This window comes from Oncorhynchus masou, chromosome 3 (assembly GCF_036934945.1).
Source record: "Oncorhynchus masou masou isolate Uvic2021 chromosome 3, UVic_Omas_1.1, whole genome shotgun sequence".
Taxonomy (NCBI): domain Eukaryota; kingdom Metazoa; phylum Chordata; class Actinopteri; order Salmoniformes; family Salmonidae; genus Oncorhynchus; species Oncorhynchus masou.
This window is the reverse complement of record NC_088214.1, coordinates 8,503,625-8,527,702: the sequence shown is the minus strand read 5'-3', so window position 1 is coordinate 8,527,702 and position 24,078 is coordinate 8,503,625. Positions and strand designations below refer to the sequence as shown.

The 24,078-nt window shown below is 49.8% G+C and overlaps 1 protein-coding gene across 1 annotated transcript in view; it reads right to left on the bottom strand.

The window, feature by feature from the left end:
* Positions 1 to 2,805: 2,805 nt before the first annotated feature.
* Positions 2,806 to 24,078, bottom strand: part of LOC135518844 (rho guanine nucleotide exchange factor 18-like) — a 55,403-nt gene continuing 34,130 nt past the window's right edge. The window contains exons 14-22 of the mRNA XM_064943828.1: positions 23,391 to 23,470; positions 23,057 to 23,104; positions 13,545 to 13,727; positions 11,953 to 12,105; positions 8,355 to 8,483; positions 7,762 to 8,245; positions 5,716 to 5,916; positions 5,047 to 5,145; positions 2,806 to 4,427 (exon numbers count right to left, since the gene is read on the bottom strand). Coding sequence (XP_064799900.1) covers positions 4,255 to 4,427; positions 5,047 to 5,145; positions 5,716 to 5,916; positions 7,762 to 8,245; positions 8,355 to 8,483; positions 11,953 to 12,105; positions 13,545 to 13,727; positions 23,057 to 23,104; positions 23,391 to 23,470 — 1,550 coding nt within the window. The 3' untranslated portion in view covers positions 2,806 to 4,254. The remainder of the gene's footprint in view (positions 4,428 to 5,046; positions 5,146 to 5,715; positions 5,917 to 7,761; positions 8,246 to 8,354; positions 8,484 to 11,952; positions 12,106 to 13,544; positions 13,728 to 23,056; positions 23,105 to 23,390; positions 23,471 to 24,078) is intronic.

Here is a 24,078-nt window from a genome sequence, read left to right as displayed (position 1 = left end):
GGAGCTCTCCGGAACTGAATATCGGCACCTCAGAAGTTTCTACTGTTTCAGTTCCTGCACTTCAATATAAACAGTTCCTGAACCTCTGATAGAAAATTAGGTTAAAAGTATTGTTGAGTTCCAGCACCTAAATATAAACAGTGCCGGCACCTATACTAAACAAAAAATATATATAAAACGCAATATTTAAAGTGTTGGTCCCATGTTTCATTAGTTGAAATAAAAGAAACCAGAAATATTTCATACACACAAAATGCTTATTTCTCAAAAAAGTTGTGCACAAAATTTGTTTACATCCCTGTTCGTGAGCATTTTTCCTTTGCCAAGATAATCCATCCACCCGACAGGTGTGGCATATCAATATGTTGATTAAACAGCATGATCATTACAGGGGTGCACCTTGTGCTGTGGACAATAAAAGGCCAGTCAAAAAAAATAATTTGCAGCAAAGAAAACAAGTGATAAATAGAAAAAAACGAATGAAATAAAAGTGTGCAGATGTTATGAAAACCACACCACGATATACAATACATATGTACAAAATAACAAATATTTGTTAAAACATAAAACCTACTAATTATAAATGTATGAAGAAATTGATCAGTAATCATGAAAAATTTGCAGTTCTGACACACAACGCAATGCCACAGATCAAGTTGAGGGAGCGTGCAATTGGCATGCTGACTGCAGGACTGTCCGCCAGAGCTGTTGCCAGAATGTTAATTTCTCTACCATAAGCCGCCTCCAACGTCATTTGTAGAGAATTTTGCAGTACATCTAACCGGCCACACAACCAAAGACCACGTGTAACCACGCCAACCCAGGACCTCCACATCCGGCTTCTTCACCTGCGAGATCGTCTGAGACCAGCCACCCGGACAGCTGATGAAACTGAGGAGTATTTCTGTCTGTAATAAAGCCCTTTTGCGGGCCATTCTGATTGGCTGGGCCCAGGCCCACCCATGGCTGCACCCCCACCCAGTCAGGTGAAATCTATAGATTAGGGCCAAATTAATTCATTTCAATTGACTGATTTCCTTATATGAACTGTAACTCAGTAAAATCTTAGAAATGTTTGCATGTTGCGTTTATATTTTTGTTCAGGATAGTTTGAGCATACAACATAGCTCAGTATTTGTATTATTTATTTTACTGTCTTTTTTGCTAATCTTTATCAAGGGTGCCAATAATTCCTGACCCCACTGTATATTCTGTAGCTAAACAGAGTAGATTTTAGTTTTTTGTTGTTCCCGTTCATTTCATCACAGCCACGAGTCCATAAACACAGGAAGGACCTGGTCAGTACTGGAAATATAGGTGGATGTTCCCCTGCATCAACCAATGGTTGCGTGCCACATCATCGACTGTTCCGTCGGGCATCAGATTGCTATAACATGTGGTTAGCTGATGCGTAAAATACCTATACCTAAGATCTGATGTGTCACCAACATATTAGCAGAGGAACACCACTATTTTAACAGTCTGCTAGAGGTCAAAGGATAGGGGTTAGAGATAAGAAGTCAAGTCATGACGGAAGAAGCTGGTTGGTTAGGGAGAGTGCCCTATCAGATTCATCTGCACACTATTTTGCAGCCAATGAGATGAGATATTCACCAGGGTTATTTGATGACATCACCAGGTGGTTTTTAAAACATCTGAGGAGGAATACGCCAAAATAAATAAACAAAAGCATTTCATCCTCTGCATGGCTTCGTCATTGCCAACCTCAGAAATATAGTCACCATTCTTCTTCTGTTGCTAATATAGAACATTAAGTTGGTGGTATATGACCTGGCAGTAGCAAGAGTTGTACTGCAACTGAATATGAATGACCCTCTTCATTCTGGCCCCGTCTCAAATTACACTCTCACGGCAGTCGGACTCTCTAGCCTTCTCTCCACAATGTGTGCCTGCCTTGCTGATGAGACGAGAGCCAAGGGAGGCACTGCACTGCTGTGTGAATGTTAAGTTCTGAATGGAGAGTCTGTCTGACTGGGAGAGTCACTGCTGTGTTAATGTTAAGTTCTGAATGGAGAGTCTGTCTGACTGGGAGAGTCACTGCTGTGTTAATGTTAAGTTCTGAATGGAGAGTCTGTCTGACTGGGAGAGTCACTACGGGAGCCAGAGGAGACTTCATCAGCGCTAACGGGCAGGACCAGGCACCCAGGTAGTGACAGGGCATCAAATCTCCACCGGCTCCCGGAGTGACTCACCCAGTCAGACAGACTCTCCATTCAGAACTCAAGCTACTGCCAGGTCATATACCACCAACTGAATGTTCTATATTAGCAACAGAAGAAGAATGGTGACTATAATTCTGAGGTTGCCGGTCAGAGGGGTTGTGACCTCTGACCTCATCCAAGTGTTTTGAAGCGAGAGGATGAAAGGAACCAAGGAAATACAATTGAGATTCACCCATTGAGGGGCTGAACTGGAAGCAAAACATACACGACTAACGATTACAGGCCACTGTTCTATTCTGGTGGGGAACAACAGAACTGCTTTGTCCTTGCGCTGCTTCACTGCTATTTCAGACTGGACATGGGATGGGAGGAAGTGAGTCATTCGGAGGTGACATGGAGGCCGGGGATTCAATCCGATTACGCCAATGCAGATTTTAAAGGAAACTATTGGATTGAACCCCGGCCTGACTTGACTGAGCTCTCCTTCTAGAAACAAACAGGCTGATTACAGGCAGCAGAATGATTTTTTATTCCTTCCATCGGCTGTGGATGGGAACCACAACAGTTTACCAGGACATCAACATCACAGCAGAATGTCCAGACCATATATATATATATATATATATATATATATATATACGCAATAAGGCCAGAGGAGATGTGGTATATGGCCAATATACCACGGCTAAGAGCTGTTCTTACAGACGACGTAACACAGAGTGCCTGGACACAGCCCTTAACCGCGGTATCATGGCCATGTACCACAAACCCCAGAGGTGCCTTATTGCTATAATAAACTGGTTAGCAACTTAATTAGAGCAGTAAAAACAAATGTTTCATCATACCCGTGGCATACAGTGTGATATACCACGGCTATATCAGCCAATCAGCATTCAGGGCTGCAACCATCCAGGTTATAAGTAACAACAGCATAGTAGAAACAATAGAACATGTGTTATAGGGAGATTCCATTTTGAAGATAATTAACGACATAATTAGAGCAGTAAAAACAAATGTTTTGTCACACGTGTTCTAATTCTATTCCCAGACTGTGTTCACTGGAAACTGTAACCATGAGCAACATCCTTCCAAACATCTCCCCGATAGAACATTGTTCAATAAGTTCCTTGGTTCCCAGAACAGAACCTTTTGACAGTTACACAATGAAGAAAACCATCTGGCAAAACGCTTTGCCTCTTGTTCAAAGTACACACATAAGATAGTTCTAACATTTCACTCTCGCACACAAACTTTCCTGTCGTTATAACTAAACTAAAACTTGACTGACAACAATCCATGTTGATATGGGTGTGGAGAAGCTGTCTGACAAAATGCTGACAAAATGTCATGAAACCCTCTCCTGTAAACTTCATAACAAAAATCACAAAATGGCATAAACCACAGGAGAATTGGCATAATTTAGTACAGTAGTCATTATTATTCAGTGTTATAATACACCATAATTCCCATACCATAAGGGCCCATTTCCCAGACACAGATTAAGCCTAGTCTTGGACAACAAAAAAATTAAAAACTGGGAGAATCTCAATTGAGAATCTTTTTTTAGTGCTGGACCAAACTTAATCTGCGTCTGGTAAACTGGTCAGTTTTACACCTCACAGCTAAATGAACATTTACTTCCATACATTATATGACATGAAGAAATACAAAACGAGGAACAGGTCAATTCAGATTTAAAAGAGTTTCTAATGCGCTCTGAGGTAACGTGCTTGGCACCTCAGACCTGTAAACAATTCAAAGTAATAACCAGCTTCCTAACATGAATTTATATCATCTTTAAAAAGGCTTAAAAACATAAAGACTTGAGTGCAGAGAGAGTTTAGAGACAAGCACTCATCCAAACAATAGAAATGAATTTTGGAAATGTGGAAATTCAACAGGAACAGTACCAGCAATTAGAAAGCCCAATCAGTAAAAAATATATATAATCACATCTTTACTGTGAACAGAGCTTTGGCGGGCCAAATATAAATCACTCGTGGGCCGGTTTTGGCACATGGGCCGCCAGTTTCAGAGCCCTGGCTTAGGGTTTTGGTGTCGCCCTGTGTCCTTACAGGTAGATAACGTGCTCCTTGGTTGGTTTGCTTACTATGTCTTTGGGGAAGGGTGGAGGGGGAGGTGGAGGGACGTGGCTCTGGTTATTGGTCCTCATGCTGCTGCTGGACGACAGGGTCTGGGAGGGCTTAACGCTGGACAGGGGCTCTGGAGGACTGAAGAAATCATCTGAAGAGGCATAACAGCGTACGGTTAACTTAATTATTGGGTGTGTTAATTTACTTCCCGAGATATTAAAACAGTAAAAATCAGACAATATGTATCTGGAACTCCCAAGGTTCTCGTCTTAGATGATTGGTAGGTCCAGTGAGGGCTCTTACCCGATTGGTAGCATCAGTGAGGGCTCTTACCCGATTGGTAGCATCAGTGAGGGCTCTTACCCGATTGGTAGCATCAGTGAGGGCTCTTACCCGATTGGTAGCATCAGTGAGGGCTCTTACCCGATTGGTAGCATCAGTGAGGGCTCTTACCCGATTGGTAGCATCAGTGAGGGCTCTTACCCGATTGGTAGCATCAGTGAGGGCTCTTACCCGATTGGTAGCATCAGTGAGGGCTCTTACCCGATTGGTAGCATCAGTGAGGGCTCTTACCCGATTGGTAGCATCAGTGAGGGCTCTTACCCGATTGGTAGCATCAGTGAGGGCTCTTACCCGATTGGTAGCATCAGTGAGGGCTCTTACCCGATTGGTAGCATCAGTGAGGGCTCTTACCCGATTGGTAGCATCAGTGAGGGCTCTTACCTGATTGGTAGAATCAGTAACGGGTTTTTACCTGTGAGGGCTCTTACCTAATTGGTAGTTTCTCTGTGGGCTCACAGTCTTCTTCCCTCTCAGACTCTGATTTCCTGTCACTCTGATCGGCACCACCTGAGACATTTCTATGGACGCTGCAGGAGGAAAGACAACACTGCATCAGAACTATGGAGATCAGTGGAGGATGGAACAGAGCAAATGGAATGGCATCAAATGCATAGAAACCATGTGTATGATACCATTCCAGTGATTCCACTCCAGCCACAAGCCTCCTGTAGTGGAGATATATGCCCACTGCTTTAACAGATCATAGAAAATATCAATATGGGGTAAATGTTATGATTTCCCCTAGCACAGCTGAGGTCAAGAGGAAAGAGTAGGACTTCAAAACAAGTGCCCCAGTACATGACTAATAAACGGAAGGTTTGAGATTATAGGAGTGCCGTGTACAGTTCCGACCCGCGCCGTGTTCTGTTCCGACCCGCGCCGTGTTCTGTTCCGACCCGCGCCGTGTTCTGTTCCGACCCGCGCCGTGTTCTGTTCCGACCCGCGCCGTGTTCTGTTCCGACCCGCGCCGTGTTCTGTTCCGACCCGCGCCGTGTTCTGTTCCGACCCGCGCCGTGTTCTGTTCTGACCCGCGCCGTGTTCTGACCTGACCCGCGCCGGGTTCTACTGAGCCGGGTTCTACTGAGCCGGGTTCTTACCTGCGCTGTGATTGCGCTTGTGGTGGGACCTCTTCTTACTGCTCTTCTCCTTGCCCTTGTTACCAAGGACAGCCAGCTTGGTGGGTATCTGCTGTTGCACGGCCCCTGGTTTGTGAACCACCTGGTTGGTTGTGCTGATCAGGTGGATGGGGAATTCTGGTTTAGAGGGCCCGGGGCTGATGCTCTCCCTGCGAGGGGCACCTAAGATACGATAACGTAAAGTTATGAACTGTGAATGAACTACTGGAAAATGAGTTACAACACACAGCTATGGAGATCTAATTGGCAACAGTGTTGTACCGAGTGCACCGAATGGGAACATTACTATCCAGGGGCGGCAGAGTAGCCTAGTGGTTAGAGCGTTGGACGAGTAACCGGAAGGTTGCAAGTTCAAACCCCCGAGCTGACAAGGTACAAATCTGTCGTTCTGCCCCTGAACAGGCAGTTAACCCACTGTTCCTAGGCCGTCATTGTAAATAAGAATTTGTTCTTAACTGACTTGCCTAGTAAAATAAAGGTAAAATAAAAAAATAAAAATGTACATGGAAATTCAGCATGCAAAATACACAATATCAATACACTATTGAACAACACGTTACAATAGAAAAACACTGGGAAGTGAGCACATATTCACATAGTTGGTTAGGGTTGAAAAATACTGGTAACTTGACAAAGTACTATTTCCTGATTCCAGGAATCCTCTAACTGGGATTTCTAGAAAACCATGGTCGGTACAGTGCATTTGGAAAGTATTCAGACCCCTCAACCTTTTCCACATTTTGTTACGTCGTTACAGCCTTATTCTAAAATGGATTCAATCATTTTTTCCCCTCGTAAATCTACACACAATACCCCATAATGACAAAGCAAAAACAGGTTTTTAAAATTTGTGCAAATTTTTAACAAATAAAAAACTGAAATACCTTATATACATAAGTACCTTTGCTACCTTTACTATGATACTCGAAAATTGAGCTCAGGTCCATCCTGTTCCATTGATCCTCCTTGAGATGATTCTACAACTTGATTGGAATCCATACGTGGTAAATTCAATTGATTGGACATGATTTATAAAAAGGCACACACCTGTCTATATAAGGTCCCACAGTGGACGGTGCATGTCAGAGTAAAAACCAAGCCATGAGGTCGAAGGAATTGTTGAAGGTTGTAGGTCCCCAAGAACACAGTGGCCTTCATCATTAAATGGAAGAAGTTTGGAACCACCAAGACTCTTCCTAGAGTTGCAGCACTCCACCAATTAGGCCTTTATGGTAGAGTGGCCAGATGGAAGCCACTCCTCAGTAAAAGGCACATGACAGCCCACAGCCCACCTAATGGATTCTCATACAATGGGAAACAAGATTCTCTGGTCTGATGAAACCAAGATTGAACTATAGGAGGAAACCTGGCACCAACCCTACGGTGAAGCATGGTGATGGCAGCATCATGCTGTGGGGATGTTTTTCAGCAGCAGGTACTGGGAGACTAGTCAGGATCAAGGGAAAGCTGAACAAAGATCCTTGATGAAAACCTGCTCCAGAGCTCTCAGGACATCAGTCTGGGCAAAGGTTCACCTTTTAACAGGACAACGACCCTAAGTACACAGCCAAAACAAGGCAAGAGTGGGTTGGGGCAAGTCTCTGAATGTCCTTGAGTGGCCCAGCCAGAGCCCGGACTTGAACCCGATTAAACATCTCTGGAGAGACCTGAAAATAGCTGTGTAGTGACATTCCCCATCTAACCTGACAGAGCTTGAGAGGATCTGCAGAGAAGAATGGGAGAAACTCCACAAATGCAGGTGTGCCAATAAAGTACTGAGTACAGGGTCTCAACACTTATGTAAATGTGATATTTCAGTTGAATTTTTTTATAAAATTTGCAAAAATTTCTAAAAACCTATTCTTACTTTGTCATTATGGGGTAATGTGTGTAGATTGACGAGGGAAAAAACGATGTATTCAATTTTAGAATAAGGCTGTAATGTAAAAAAAAAATGTGGAAGAAGTAAGGGGGTCTGAATACTTTCTGAATGCACTGTCCTATTACGTCCTATGTGGCTCACCTCCGGGGGCTGCTCCAGGAAAATGTTGGTGGCTACAGAGAGGCTGGGGGGGACAAGGACCTTGGGGATCTGGATCACCTCTCTTCCCTTCATCCAATCAGCTGTCAGGTCCCCTCGGAAGGACTGGGAGAGGAGGGGAGGATCCCCTCGGAAGGACTGGGAGAGTTGGGGAGGATCCCCTCGGAAGGACTGGGAGAGTTGGGGAGGATCCCCTCGGAAGGACTGGGACAGTTGGGGAGGATCCCCTCGGAAGGACTGGGACAGTTGGGGAGGATCCCCTCGGAAGGACTGGGAGAGTTGGGGAGGATCCCCTCGGAAGGACTGGGAGAGTTGGGGAGGATCCCCTCGGAAGGACTGGGAGAGGAGGGGAGGATCCCCTCGGAAGGACTGGGAGAGTTGGGGAGGATCCCCTCGGAAGGACTGGGAGAGGAGGGGAGGATCCCCTCGGAAGGACTGGGAGAGGGGAGCCTGAGGAGAAGAATAGAATGTCCGGATGATGTAAACACCTACAAATACATCAACAACAGCTCCTCACACTATTGGTCCTCAGTTCTTAACGACCACACCACATCCCCACCTGCTGAGCTTTGAAGTTAAAACTCCCAGGGTTGGTGACGGTCTTGTTCTGCTTCAACTTCATCTGTGTATTGAGGTGTTCCTTCTGTTTTTCCACCGTCCTCATTGACTCCCTCAGCCTTTCCAGATCCTGTTGGTACGTTACATGACAAAGGGAAATTACTTTGAATAAACAGATTTTGTCACATACACCGGATAGGTGTGTTGTTTTACAGGGTCAGCCATAGTAGCACGGTGACCCTGAAGCAAATTAGGGATAAGTGCCTTGCTCAAGGGCACTGGCAGATTTTTCACCATGTCGACTCGAGTATTCGAACTAGCAACCTTTCGGTTACTGGTCCACTGCTCTGACTGCTAGGCTACCTTCCGCTGTCAGCAACATACCACACTACATCTGACTACTGGCTTGCCTCTGAAGCTATGCAGGGTTGGTCCTGGTCGGTCCCTGGATGGGAGACCAGATGCTGCTGGAAGTGGTGTTGGAGGGCAGGTAGGGGCCACTCTTCCCTCTGGTCTTCTAGGCTACTATCCATACATGTTGTCAGTCACCGTGCACTGTGTGAGGGTATTGTGGCTGTTGTTTAAGGAAATGGCTGAAAGCATTGGACTACCCCTTTGTTAGCCTAAGAGGTATTTTTTAGAGAACTGATTATATAACAACGCTTTAGTCCACAATTTTCCAGAGCGGCGCAAGTGGTCTAACACCCTGGTCCCATCCAGGCTGTATCACAGCGGTCTAAGACCCTGGTCCCATCCAGGCTGTATCACAGCGGTCTAAGACCCTGGTCCCATCCAGGCTGTATCACAGCGGTCTAACACCCTGGTTCCATCCAGGCTGTATCACAGTGGTCTAAGACCCTGGTTCCATCCAGGCTGTATCACAGTGGTCTAACACCCTGGTCCCATCCAGGCTGTATCACAGCGGTCTAACACCCTGGTCCCATCCAGGCTGTATCACAGTGGTCTAACACCCTGGTTCCATCCAGGCTGTATCACAGTGGTCTAACACCCTGGTTCCATCCAGGCTGTATCACAGCGGTCTAACACCCTGGTCCCATCCAGGCTGTATCACAGTGGTCTAAGACACCACAGATACCCTGGTTTGAATCTAGCCGGTATCACAACCGGCCGTGACTGGGAGTCCCATAGGGCGGCGCACAATTGGCCCAGCATCCGGGTTTGTCCGGTGTAGGCCGTCATTGTAAATAAGAATTTGTTCTTAACTGACTTGCCTAGTTAAATAAAGGTTACATAAAGGTTATATATATATATATAGTTTTTTTTTTTCAAATGCTTTTCATGCTAGAAACAAGCTGAACAATGCTGTGAAAGACGTGACTCCGATGCATAAGGGATATCTTTGGTTTGTCTCTATCACATTCAGATATCTTTGGTTTGTCTCTATCACATTCAGATATCTTTGGTTTGTCTCTATCACATTCAGATATCTTTGGTTTGTCTCTATCACATTCAGATATCTTTGGTTTGTCTCTATCACATTCAGATATCTTTGGTTTGTCTCTATCACATTCAGATATCTTTGGTTTGTCTCTATCACATTCAGATATCTTTGGTTTGTCTCTATCACATTCAGATATCTTTGGTTTGTCTCTATCACATTCAGATATCTTTGGTTTGTCTCTATCACATTCAGATATCTTTGGTTTGTCTCTATCACATTCAGATATCTTTGGTTTGTCTCTATCACATTCAGATATCTTTGGTTTGTCTCTATCACATTCAGATATCTTTGGTTTGTCTCTATCACATTCAGATATCTTTGGTTTGTCTCTATCACATTCAGATATCTTTGGTTTGTCTCTATCACATTCAGATATCTTTGGTTTGTCTCTATCACATTCAGATATCTTTGGTTTGTCTCTATCACTTTCAGATATCTTTGGTTTGTCTATCACATTCAGATATCTTTGGTTTGTCTATCACATTCAGATATCTTTGGTTTGTCTCTATCACATTCAGATATCTTTGGTTTGTCTCTATCACTTTCAGATATCTTTGGTTTGTCTATCACATTCAGATATCTTTGGTTTGTCTCTATCACATTCAGATATCTTTGGTTTGTCTCTATCACATTCAGATATCTTTGGTTTGTCTCTATCACATTCAGATATCTTTGGTTTGTCTCTATCACATTCAGATATCTTTGGTTTGTCTCTATCACATTCAGATATCTTTGGTTTGTCTCTATCACATTCAGATATCTTTGGTTTGTCTCTATCACATTCAGATATCTTTGGTTTGTCTCTATCACATTCAGATATCTTTGGTTTGTCTCTATCACATTCAGAGTCTTCGCTACAACCTTCTGTTGCTGAGGAGACAAAACATGTACTTTGCTTGGGAAGTAATGTGTGATTCTGTCACTTTCAATTGACATTCAATATTTCAACACGCTATTAAACAACATATTAACTCTAAATCAGTCAGGAGCCAGCCAGGTAGCCTAAGAAGGAACAAACAAATGTATTATTTAGGCTATATTATTATTATTATTATTTCAAGGCCATTTAGGAAATCCATTATGAAGCATTTGAGACATGCAAGAAGCTAGCAGGAGCGCTTAGCATTTCAACAACATGCCTATGCATGTATTTACTATGATGAAATACTACATTTAAAAAATACTTTGAATTAAATAATAATTAAATGAAAAATGTCTTATTAGACTATACGGTCAGTCATTCTACAGTGCCTTTTGAATTGACTTTTAAAAACACGAGTTTGGCCAGTCTCTGGTTTGAGGATCATGTGGTGAGCTATGCATGCCTAGTTTGTTAAATTTAGCCTAGCAGAGGCTCTTATATTTCCGTGCCCTAATCACAGCCAACACAAATCTATTTTGTAACAACAGTATCATGGAATGAATTAGAAAATGCTAGTTTTGCATATGAAAAAAAGTTACAAGTGTATATTGGCCTACCTGATGATATGCGGCTGCTGTGTTAAACAATGAAGGGTTTCTTTTGAAATTCATTGATGATCAGATACTTCAGTCATAACTGGTTCTGTTCTGATATATTTTTACACTCGATAGACAACTTTACCACTGGTAGACTGTCCTCTTTTTTTTAACAATAGCCTGTATAGAAATTAAAAGGTATTTGGCACTGCAGTATGTGCACATTCGTTGTCATGCTCTGTTGTGGTATTAAAATAGATTCTGCTCGTCTACAGTCACGTAGAAATGACAGAATTGCATGAAATGCGTTCATAAAAAGGCACATTTTTCTTGGCCTGCAAAAATATGATAGATGAATTTAGTGCTTTTATTGTCCGCGGTAGTCTGAATTGACAACCTTCTGGGTACTTTGCCATGTAATGCTTACAAAACGAAGAACAGTTTCTAAAACTGAATATCTAAGACTCTGGTTTGTCCTGGGAATGAGGGTAAATGATTGGCATGTTCTATGCTATCCATTTTATGTTTTAATTATTATTTGGGGTATAGGGGAGGATCACTTTTTCAAGCGTTCAGGGAGGGTAAAAATATATTTTCACTGAAGGGAGGGCCATCCATTTTCATTTCAGAGAGGTCAGATTTTCTCCTGTATATTATTATATTGTAAGGAAGCAGCAACCTGTTGGTATGTCTCTCTCTGTCTCTCCAGCTCCTCTCTCTCCATCTCTAGTTTCTTCTCCAGTCTCCTACACTCCTCCTCTCTCTGTCTTAGCTCCGCCTCCAGGACCTCCGCCTGCAGCCGGTGACGCTCCCGCTCCTTCTCCCAGCGAGCCTGGGGATAGAGATAGAGAGATAGAGAGAGAGAGAGATGGAGAGAGGGGGAGAGAGGGAGAGAGAGAGAGAGATGGATGAAAGATGAGATGGAGAGATGAGATGGAGAGATGAGATGGAGAGAGAGAGATGGAGAGAGAGAGAGATGGAGAGAGAGAGAGATGAGATGGAGAGAGAGAGATGAGATGGAGAGAGAGAGATGAGATGGAGAGAGAGATGGAGAGAAGGAGAGAGAGATGGAGGGAGAGAGATAGAGAGAGAGAGAGATGGAGAGAGAGAGAGAGATGGAGAGAGAGAGAGAGATGGAGAGAGAGAGAGAGATGGAGAGAGAGAGAGAGATGAGAGAGAGAGAGATGGAGAGAGAGAGATGGAGAGAGAGAGATGAGACAGATCCACTACATCAGGGGTATTCAACTCTTAACTTATGAGGCCCGGAGCCTGCTGGATTTCTGTTCTACCAGATAATGAATTGCACCCACCTGGTGTCCCAGGGCTAAATCAGTCCCTGATTAAAGGGGAATCACCCACCAGGTGTCCCAGGGCTAAATCAGTCCCTGATTAGAGAGGAATCACCCACCTGGTGTCCTAGGGCTAAATCAGTCCCTGACTAAAGGGGAATCACCCACCTGGTGTCCTAGGGCTAAATCAGTCCCTGATTAAAGGGGAATCACCCACCTGGTGTCCCAGGTCTAAATCAGTCCCTGATTAGAGAGGAATCACCCACCTGGTGTCCCAGGGCTAAACCAGTCCCTGATTAGAGAGGAATCACCCACCTGGTGTCTCAGGGCTAAACCAGTCCCTGATTAGAGAGGAATCACCCACCTGGTGTCCCAGGTCTAAATCAGTCCCTGATTAGAGAGGAATCACCCACCTGGTGTCCCAAGGGCTAAATCAATCCCTGATTAGAGAGGAATCACCCACCTGGTGTCCCAAGGGCTAAATCAGTCCCTGATTAAAGGGGAATCACCCACCTGGTGTCCCAGGGCTAAATCAGTCCCTGATTAAAGGGGAATCACCCACCAGGTGTCCCAGGGCTAAATCAGCTCTTGATTAGAGAGGAATCACCCACCTGGTGTCTCAGGGCTAAATCAGTCCCTGATTAGAGAGGAATCACCCACCTGGTGTCCCAAGGGCTAAATCAGTCCCTGATTAGAGAGGAATCACCCACCTGGTGTCCCAAGGGCTAAATCAGTCCCTGATTAAAGGGGAATCACCCACCAGGTGTCCCAGGGCTAAATCAGTCCCTGATTAGAGAGGAATCACCCACCTGGTGTCCTAGGGCTAAATCAGTCCCTGATTAGAGAGGAATCACCCACCTGGTGTCCCAAGGGATAAATCAGTCCCTGATTAAAGGGGAACCATGAAAAAAAACAGTGGATCTGACTTCGAGGTCCAGGAGTCCCTACCTCCGTTTCCCTAACTCAATAAACTGTATTGTACCTGGTTTTGACGGTGCTGTGTCTGCAGCTTGTGGAAGTTGGCCACCTCTTCTCTCTGTTTCTCCAGGTTACGTTGTTTCTCCTGCTCCAGGAGCATGTTGCCTCGGTTACGACCCGGACGCTCATGCACCAAATTAGAGGCACGCTGGAGCTCAATGTGGCTGTCCTGCTGGGAGACGATGGCCTACGGAGAGGGACAGTGGACATACTTAACACCAGGAGGCAGAGGGCATATGATGGCCTATGGAGAGGGACAGTGGACATACTTAACACCAGGAGGCAGAGGGCATATGATGGCCTACGGAGAGGGGCAGTGGACATACTTAACACCAGGAGGCAGAGGGCATATGATGGCCTACGGAGAGGGACAGTGGACATACTTAACACACAGGGAGTGGCAGGGGGACACACTTCAGACTAGGGAGAGGCAGGGGACACACTTCAGACTAGGGAGAGGCAGGGGACACACTTCAGACTAGGGAGAGGCAGGGGACACACTTCAGACTAGGGAGAGGCAGGGACACACTTCAGACTAGGGAGAGGCAGGGGACACACTTCAGACTAGGGAGAGGCAGGGAGACACACTTCAGACTAGGGAGAGGCAGGGAGACATAGGGAGAGGCAGGGGGAGACACTTCAGACTAGGGAGAGGCAGGGAGACATAGGGAGAGGCAGGGGGAGACACTTCAGACTAGGGAGAGGCAGGGGACACACTTCAGACTAGGGAGAGGCAGGGGACACACTTCAGACTAGGGAGAGGCAGGGGGACACACTTCAGACTAGGGAGAGGCAGGGGGACACACTTCAGACTAGGGAGAGGCAGGGGGACACACTTCAGACTAGGGAGAGGCAGGGAGACATAGGGAGAGGCAGGGAGACACACTTCAGACTAGGGAGAGGCAGGGGACACACTTCAGACTAGGGAGAGGCAGGGGACACACTTCAGACATAGGGAGAGGCAGGGAGACATAGGGAGAGGCAGGGAGACATAGGGAGAGGCAGGGAGACATAGGGAGAGGCAGGGGACACTTCAGACATAGGGAGAGGCAGGGAGACACACTTCAGACTAGGGAGAGGCAGGGAGACACACTTCAGACTAGGGAGAGGCAGGGAGACATAGGGAGAGGCAGGGGACACACTTCAGACTAGGGAGAGGCAGGGGGACACAGGGAGAGGCAGGGAGACACACTTCAGACTAGGGAGAGGCAGGGGGACACAGGGAGAGGCAGGGAGACACACTTCAGACTAGGGAGAGGCAGGGGGACACAGGGAGAGGCAGGGAGACACACTTCAGACTAGGGAGAGGCAGGGGGACACACTTCAGACTAGGGAGAGGCAGGGAGACACACTTCAGACTAGGGAGAGGCAGGGGGACACACTTCAGACTAGGGAGAGGCAGGGACACACTTCAGACTAGGGAGAGGCAGGGGGACACACTTCAGACTAGGGAGAGGCAGGGGGACACACTTCAGACTAGGGAGAGGCAGGGACACACTTCAGACTAGGGAGAGGCAGGGGGACACAGGGAGAGGCAGGGAGACACACTTCAGACTAGGGAGAGGCAGGGACACACTTCAGACTAGGGAGAGGCAGGGAGACACACTTCAGACTAGGGAGAGGCAGGGAGACATAGGGAGAGGCAGGGGACACACTTCAGACTAGGGAGAGGCAGGGAGACATAGGGAGAGGCAGGGGACACACTTCAGACTAGGGAGAGGCAGGGGACACACTTCAGACTAGGGAGAGGCAGGGGGACACACTTCAGACTAGGGAGAGGCAGGGGGACACACTTCAGACTAGGGAGAGGCAGGGACACACTTCAGACTAGGGAGAGGCAGGGAGACACACTTCAGACTAGGGAGAGGCAGGGAGACATAGGGAGAGGCAGGGGACACACTTCAGACTAGGGAGAGGCAGGGAGACACACTTCAGACTAGGGAGAGGCAGGGAGACATAGGGAGAGGCAGGGGACACACTTCAGACTAGGGAGAGGCAGGGAGACATAGGGAGAGGCAGGGGACACACTTCAGACTAGGGAGAGGCAGGGGACACACTTCAGACTAGGGAGAGGCAGGGGGACACACTTCAGACTAGGGAGAGGCAGGGGGACACACTTCAGACTAGGGAGAGGCAGGGACACACTTCAGACTAGGGAGAGGCAGGGAGACACACTTCAGACATAGGGAGAGGCAGGGAGACACACTTCAGACATAGGGAGAGGCAGGGGACACACTTCAGACTAGGGAGAGGCAGGGAGACATAGGGAGAGGCAGGGGACACACTTCAGACTAGGGAGAGGCAGGGGACACACTTCAGACTAGGGAGAGGCAGGGGGACACACTTCAGACTAGGGAGAGGCAGGGGGACACACTTCAGACTAGGGAGAGGCAGGGACACACTTCAGACTAGGGAGAGGCAGGGAGACACACTTCAGACATAGGGAGAGGCAGGGAGACACACTTCAGACTAGGGAGAGGCAGGGGGACACTTCAGACTAGGGAGAGGCAGGGAGACACACTTCAGACTAGGGAGAGGCAGGGAGACATAGGGAGAGGCAGGGAGACATAGGGAGAGGCAGGGGACACACTTCAGACTAGGGAGAGGCAGGGACACACTTCAGACTAGGGAGAGGCAGGGAGACATAGGGAGAGGCAGGGGACACACTTCAGACTAGGGAGAGGCAGGGGACACACTTCAGACTAGGGAGAGGCAGGGGGACACACTTCAGACTAGGGAGAGGCAGGGGGACACACTTCAGACTAGGGAGAGGCAGGGACACACTTCAGACTAGGGAGAGGCAGGGAGACACACTTCAGACATAGGGAGAGGCAGGGAGACACACTTCAGACATAGGGAGAGGCAGGGGACACACTTCAGACTAGGGAGAGGCAGGGAGACATAGGGAGAGGCAGGGGACACACTTCAGACTAGGGAGAGGCAGGGGACACACTTCAGACTAGGGAGAGGCAGGGGGACACACTTCAGACTAGGGAGAGGCAGGGGGACACACTTCAGACTAGGGAGAGGCAGGGACACACTTCAGACTAGGGAGAGGCAGGGAGACACACTTCAGACATAGGGAGAGGCAGGGAGACACACTTCAGACTAGGGAGAGGCAGGGGGACACTTCAGACTAGGGAGAGGCAGGGAGACACACTTCAGACTAGGGAGAGGCAGGGAGACATAGGGAGAGGCAGGGAGACATAGGGAGAGGCAGGGGACACACTTCAGACTAGGGAGAGGCAGGGACACACTTCAGACTAGGGAGAGGCAGGGAGACACACTTCAGACTAGGGAGAGGCAGGGGGACACAGGGAGAGGCAGGGAGACACACTTCAGACTAGGGAGAGGCAGGGAGACATAGGGAGAGGCAGGGAGACATAGGGAGAGGCAGGGAGACATAGGGAGAGGCAGGGGACACACTTCAGACTAGGGAGAGGCAGGGGACACACTTCAGACTAGGGAGAGGCAGGGAGACATAGGGAGAGGCAGGGGACACACTTCAGACTAGGGAGAGGCAGGGGACACACTTAAGACTAGGGAGAGGCAGGGGGACACACTTCAGACTAGGGAGAGGCAGGGAGACACACTTCAGACTAGGGAGAGGCAGGGAGACATAGGGAGAGGCAGGGAGACATAGGGAGAGGCAGGGGACACACTTCAGACTAGGGAGAGGCAGGGAGACACACTTCAGACTAGGGAGAGGCAGGGGACACACTTCAGACTAGGGAGAGGCAGGGGGACACACTTCAGACTAGGGAGAGGCAGGGGGACACTTCAGACTAGGGAGAGGCAGGGGACACACTTCAGACTAGGGAGAGGCAGGGAGACACACTTCAGACTAGGGAGAGGCAGGGGGACACACTTCAGACTAGGGAGAGGCAGGGGGACACTTCAGACTAGGGAGAGGCAGGGGGAAACACTTCAGACTAGGGAGAGGCAGGGGGACACACTTCAGACTAGGGAGTGGCAGGGGACACACTTCAGACTAGGGAGTGGCAGGGGACACACTTCAGACTAGGGAGTGGCAGGGGACACACTTCAGACTAGGGAGTGGCAGGGGACACACTTCAGACTAGGGAGTGGCAGGGGACACACTTCAGACTAGGGAGAGGCAGGGGACACACTTCAGACTAGGGAGAGGCAGGGGACACACTTCAGACTAGGGAGAGGCAGGGGACACACTTCAGACTAGGGAGAGGCAGGGAGACACACTTCAGACTAGGGAGAGGCAGGGAGACACACTTCAGACTAGGGAGAGGCAGGGGGACACTTCAGACTAGGGAGAGGCAGGGGACACTTCAGACTAGGGAGAGGCAGGGGGACACTTCAGACTAGGGAGAGGCAGGGGACACACTTCAGACTAGGGAGAGGCAGGGAGACACACTTCAGACTAGGGAGAGGCAGGGAGACACACTTCAGACTAGGGAGTGGCAGGGGACACACTTCAGACTAGGGAGAGGCAGGGAGACACACTTCAGACTAGGGAGAGGCAGGGGACACACTTCAGACTAGGGAGAGGCAGGGGACACACTTCAGACTAGGGAGAGGCAGGGAGACACACTTCAGACTAGGGAGAGGCAGGGGGACACTTCAGACTAGGGAGAGGCAGGGAGACACACTTCAGACTAGGGAGAGGCAGGGAGACACACTTCAGACTAGGGAGAGGCAGGGGACACTTCAGACTAGGGAGAGGCAGGGGACACTTCAGACTAGGGAGAGGCCGGGGGACCCTTCAGACGAGGGTGTGGCAGGGGACACACTTCAGACTAGGGAGAGGCAGGGAGACACACTTCAGACTAGGGAGAGGCAGGGAGACACACTTCAGACTAGGGAGTGGCAGGGGACACACTTCAGACTAGGGAGAGGCAGGGAGACACACTTCAGACTAGGGAGAGGCAGGGGACACACTTCAGACTAGGGAGAGGCAGGGGACACACTTCAGACTAGGGAGAGGCAGGGAGACACACTTCAGACTAGGGAGAGGCAGGGGGACACTTCAGACTAGGGAGAGGCAGGGAGACACACTTCAGACTAGGGAGAGGCAGGGGGACACACTTCAGACTAGGGAGAGGCAGGGAGACATAGGGAGAGGCAGGGGGAGACACTTCAGACTAGGGAGAGGCAGGGGACACTTCAGACTAGGGAGAGGCAGGGGGACACTTCAGACTAGGGAGAGGCAGGGGGACACTTCAGACTAGGGAGAGGCAGGGGGACACTTCAGACTAGGGAGAGGCAGGGGACACTTCAGACTAGGGAGAGGCAGGGGACACTTCAGACTAGGGAGAGGCAGGGGGACACTTCAGACTAGGGAGAGGCAGGGGACACACTTCAGACTAGGGAGAGGCAGGGGACACACTTCAGACTAGGGAGAGGCAGGGGACACACTTCAGACTAGGGAGAGGCAGGGGACACACTTCAGACTAGGGAGAGGCAGGGGGACACACTTCAGACTAGGGAGAGGCAGGGAGACACACTTCAGACTAGGGAGAGGCAGGGGGACACTTCAGACTAGGGAGAGGCAGGGGACACTTCAGACTAGGGAGAGGCAGGGGGACACTTCAGACTAGGGAGAGGCAGGGGACACTTCAGACTAGGGAGAGGCAGGGGACACACTTCAGACTAGGGAGAGGCAGGGGACACACTTCAGACTAGGGAGAGGCAGGGGGACACACTTCAGACTAGGGAGAGGCAGGGGGACACTTCAGACTAGGGAGAGGCAGGGAGACATAGGGAGAGGCAGGGGACACACACTTCAGACTAGGGAGAGGCAGGGGACACACTTCAGACTAGGGAGAGGCAGGGGACACACTTCAGACTAGGGAGAGGCAGGGGACACACTTCAGACTAGGGAGAGGCAGGGAGACACACTTCAGACTAGGGAGAGGCAGGGGGACACTTCAGACTAGGGAGAGGCAGGGGACACACTTCAGACTAGGGAGAGGCAGGGAGACACACTTCAGACTAGGGAGAGGCAGGGGGACACACTTCAGACTAGGGAGAGGCAGGGGGACACACTTCAGACTAGGGAGAGGCAGGGGGACATAGGGAGAGGCAGGGGACACACTTCAGACTAGGGAGAGGCAGGGGGACACTTCAGACTAGGGAGAGGCAGGGAGACACTTCAGACTAGGGAGAGGCAGGGGGACACTTCAGACTAGGGAGAGGCAGGGGACACTTCAGACTAGGGAGAGGCAGGGAGACATAGGGAGAGGCAGGGAGACATAGGGAGAGGCAGGGGGACACACTTCAGACTAGGGAGAGGCAGGGGACATAGGGAGAGGCAGGGAGACATAGGGAGAGGCAGGGGGACACACTTCAGACTAGGGAGAGGCAGGGAGACATAGGGAGAGGCAGGGGGACACACTTCAGACTAGGGAGAGGCAGGGGGACATAGGGAGAGGCAGGGGGACACACTTCAGACTAGGGAGAGGCAGGGAGACATAGGGAGAGGCAGGGGACACACTTCAGACTAGGGAGAGGCAGGGAGACACACTTCAGACTAGGGAGAGGCAGGGGGACACACTTCAGACTAGGGAGAGGCAGGGGACACTTCAGACTAGGGAGAGGCAGGGGGACACACTTCAGACTAGGGAGAGGCAGGGGACACACTTCAGACTAGGGAGAGGCAGGGGACACACTTCAGACTAGGGAGAGGCAGGGGACACACTTCAGACTAGAGAGGCAGGGGACACACTTCAGACTAGGGAGAGGCAGGGGGACACTTCAGACTAGGGAGAGGCAGGGGACACACTTCAGACTAGGGAGAGGCAGGGAGACACACTTCAGACTAGGGAGAGGCAGGGGACACACTTCAGACTAGGGAGAGGCAGGGGGACACACTTCAGACTAGGGAGAGGCAGGGGGACATAGGGAGAGGCAGGGGACACACTTCAGACTAGGGAGAGGCAGGGGGACACTTCAGACTAGGGAGAGGCAGGGAGACACTTCAGACTAGGGAGAGGCAGGGGGACACTTCAGACTAGGGAGAGGCAGGGGACACTTCAGACTAGGGAGAGGCAGGGAGACATAGGGAGAGGCAGGGAGACATAGGGAGAGGCAGGGGGACACACTTCAGACTAGGGAGAGGCAGGGGGACATAGGGAGAGGCAGGGAGACATAGGGAGAGGCAGGGGGACACACTTCAGACTAGGGAGAGGCAGGGAGACATAGGGAGAGGCAGGGGGACACACTTCAGACTAGGGAGAGGCAGGGGGACATAGGGAGAGGCAGGGGGACACACTTCAGACTAGGGAGAGGCAGGGAGACATAGGGAGAGGCAGGGGACACACTTCAGACTAGGGAGAGGCAGGGAGACACACTTCAGACTAGGGAGAGGCAGGGGGACACACTTCAGACTAGGGAGAGGCAGGGGACACTTCAGACTAGGGAGAGGCAGGGGGACACACTTCAGACTAGGGAGAGGCAGGGGACACACTTCAGACTAGGGAGAGGCAGGGGACACACTTCAGACTAGGGAGAGGCAGGGGACACACTTCAGACTAGAGAGAGGCAGGGGACACACTTCAGACTAGGGAGAGGCAGGGGACACACTTCAGACTAGGGAGAGGCAGGGGACACACTTCAGACTAGGGAGAGGCAGGGGACACTTCAGACTAGGGAGAGGCAGGGGACACTTCAGACTAGGGAGAGGCAGGGGACACACTTCAGACATAGGGAGAGGCAGGGAGACACACTTCAGACATAGGGAGAGGCAGGGGACACACTTCAGACATAGGGAGAGGCAGGGGGACACTTCAGACTAGGGAGAGGCAGGGGGACACACTTCAGACATAGGGAGAGGCAGGGGGACACTTCAGACTAGGGAGAGGCAGGGGACACACTTCAGACATAGGGAGAGGCAGGGGGACACTTCAGACTAGGGAGAGGCAGGGGGACATAGGGAGAGGCAGGGAGACATAGGGAGAGGCAGGGGACACACTTCAGACTAGGGAGAGGCAGGGGACACACTTCAGACATAGGGAGAGGCAGGGGGACACTTCAGACTAGGGAGAGGCAGGGGGACATAGGGAGAGGCAGGGAGACATAGGGAGAGGCAGGGGACACACTTCAGACATAGGGAGAGGCAGGGAGACACACTTCAGACATAGGGAGAGGCAGGGGGACACACTTCAGACTAGGGAGAGGCAGGGAGACGTAGGGAGAGGCAGGGAGACATACTTCAGACTAGGGAGAGGCAGGGGACACACTTCAGACTAGGGAGAGGCAGGGAGACGTAGGGAGAGGCAGGGAGACATAGGGAGAGGCAGGGGACACACTTCAGACATAGGGAGAGGCAGGGGACACACTTCAGACATAGGGAGAGGCAGGGAGACACACTTCAGACTAGGGAGAGGCAGGGGGACACACTTCAGACTAGGGAGAGGCAGGGAGACATAGGGAGAGGCAGGGAGACATAGGGAGAGGCAGGGGACACACTTCAGACATAGGGAGAGGCAGGGAGACACACTTCAGACTAGGGAGAGGCAGGGAGACATAGGGAGAGGCAGGGGACACACTTCAGACTAGGGAGAGGCAGGGAGACGTAGGGAGAGGCAGGGAGACATACTTCAGACTAGGGAGAGGCAGGGGACACACTTCAGACTAGGGAGAGGCAGGGAGACATACTTCAGACTAGGGAGAGGCAGGGAGACACACTTCAGACTAGGGAGAGGCAGGGAGACACACTTCAGACTAGGGAGAGGCAGGGGGACACACTTCAGACTAGGGAGAGGCAGGGGGACACACTTCAGACTAGGGAGAGGCAGGGGGACACACTTCAGACTAGGGAGAGGCAGGGGGACACACTTCAGACTAGGGAGAGGCAGGGGGACACACTTCAGACTAGGGAGAGGCAGGGAGACACACTTCAGACTAGGGAGAGGCAGGGAGACACACTTAATACTGAATCGAATGGTAAGATAAGACAGGATGAACCTACAACTATGTCTGTAGCATGTAAAGAATATATGCACTGAGTATATCAAACATTTGAAACACCTTCCTAATATTGAGTTGCGCACCCGCCCATCCCCTTTGCCCTCAGAACAGCCTCAATTCGTCAGGGTTATGGCCTCTACAAGGGTGTCGAAAGCATTCCACAGGGATGCTGGCCCATGTTGAGGCAAGTTGGCTGGATGTCCTTTGGGTGGTGGACCATTCTTGATACACACTGGAAACTGTTGCTCGTGGAAAAACACAGCAGCATTGCAGTTCTTGACACAAACTGGTGCGCCTGGCAGCTACTACCATACCTTGTTCAAAGACACTAATATTTTGTCTTGCCTATTCATCCTCTGAATGGCACACATACATAATCCATGTCAACATTTCCTCAAGGCTTCAAAATCCTTCTTTAACCCGTCTCCTCCCCTTCATCTACACTGATTTGAAGTGTATTTAACAGGTGACATCAATAAGGGAGCATAGATTTCACCTGGATTCACCTGGTCCGTCTATGTCATGGAATGATCAGGTGTTCTTAATGTTTTGTACAGTCGGTGTATGTCTTACCTGCAGACCGTAGAGCCTATGTGAGAGCGTCAGCACGGCGTAAAAGAACTGGGGAGATCGAGAAATAAGGTTGAGACAAGAAAACCAATTGACTTCAGATATTCACATCAAGATATTGTATGTTCAGGTTGAGAGTAATCGAGTAACACCTAACTTGGCTTCAGGGAAGGATGGATTTGGGGATGGAGAACTACAGTATGATTCTGTTGCCTCATCAGCTTGTAATCACTAAACCATGAATCAGACAATCTAAAAACTAGTCCACACCTCCCTTCCTCTCTGAGGAGAAAACAAGAGCACACTTGCGAGGAGATTGGGATAGCCGGTCACTCACCGACAGTTCCAGGCTCTCTGATTGGTCAAGGTCCTGTAGCTGGGGGTCAGATTTTGAACGTTGAGGTCGTCCCTCCACACCTGGAAAACATTATGTTAAACTGTGTTCAAAAGATAGGACCAGATATGGACAGTGGTAGAGGAACGACAGGACCAGATATGGACAGTGGTAGAGGAACGACAGGACCAGATATGGACAGTGGTAGAGGAACGACAGGACCAGATATGGACAGTGGTAGAGGAACGACAGGACCAGATATGGACAGTGGTAGAGGAACGACAGGACCAGATATGGACAGTGGTAGAGGAACGACAGGACCAGATATGGACAGTGGTAGAGGAACGACAGGACCAGATATGGACAGTGGTAGAGGAACGACAGGACCAGATATGGACAGTGGTAGAGGAACGACAGGACCAGATATGGACAGTGGTAGAGGAACGACAGGACCAGATATGGACATAATAGTCCATCTGTATGAGCAGACCGACAGACCGACTGAGCGGCAGACCGACTGAGCGGCAGACAGGCAGACCGACTGAGCGGCAGACAGGCAGACCGACTGAGCGGCAGACAGGCAGACCGACTGAGCGGCAGACAGGCAGACCGACTGAGCGGCAGACAGGCAGACCGACTGAGCGGCAGACAGGCAGACCGACCGACTGAGCGGCAGACAGGCAGACCGACT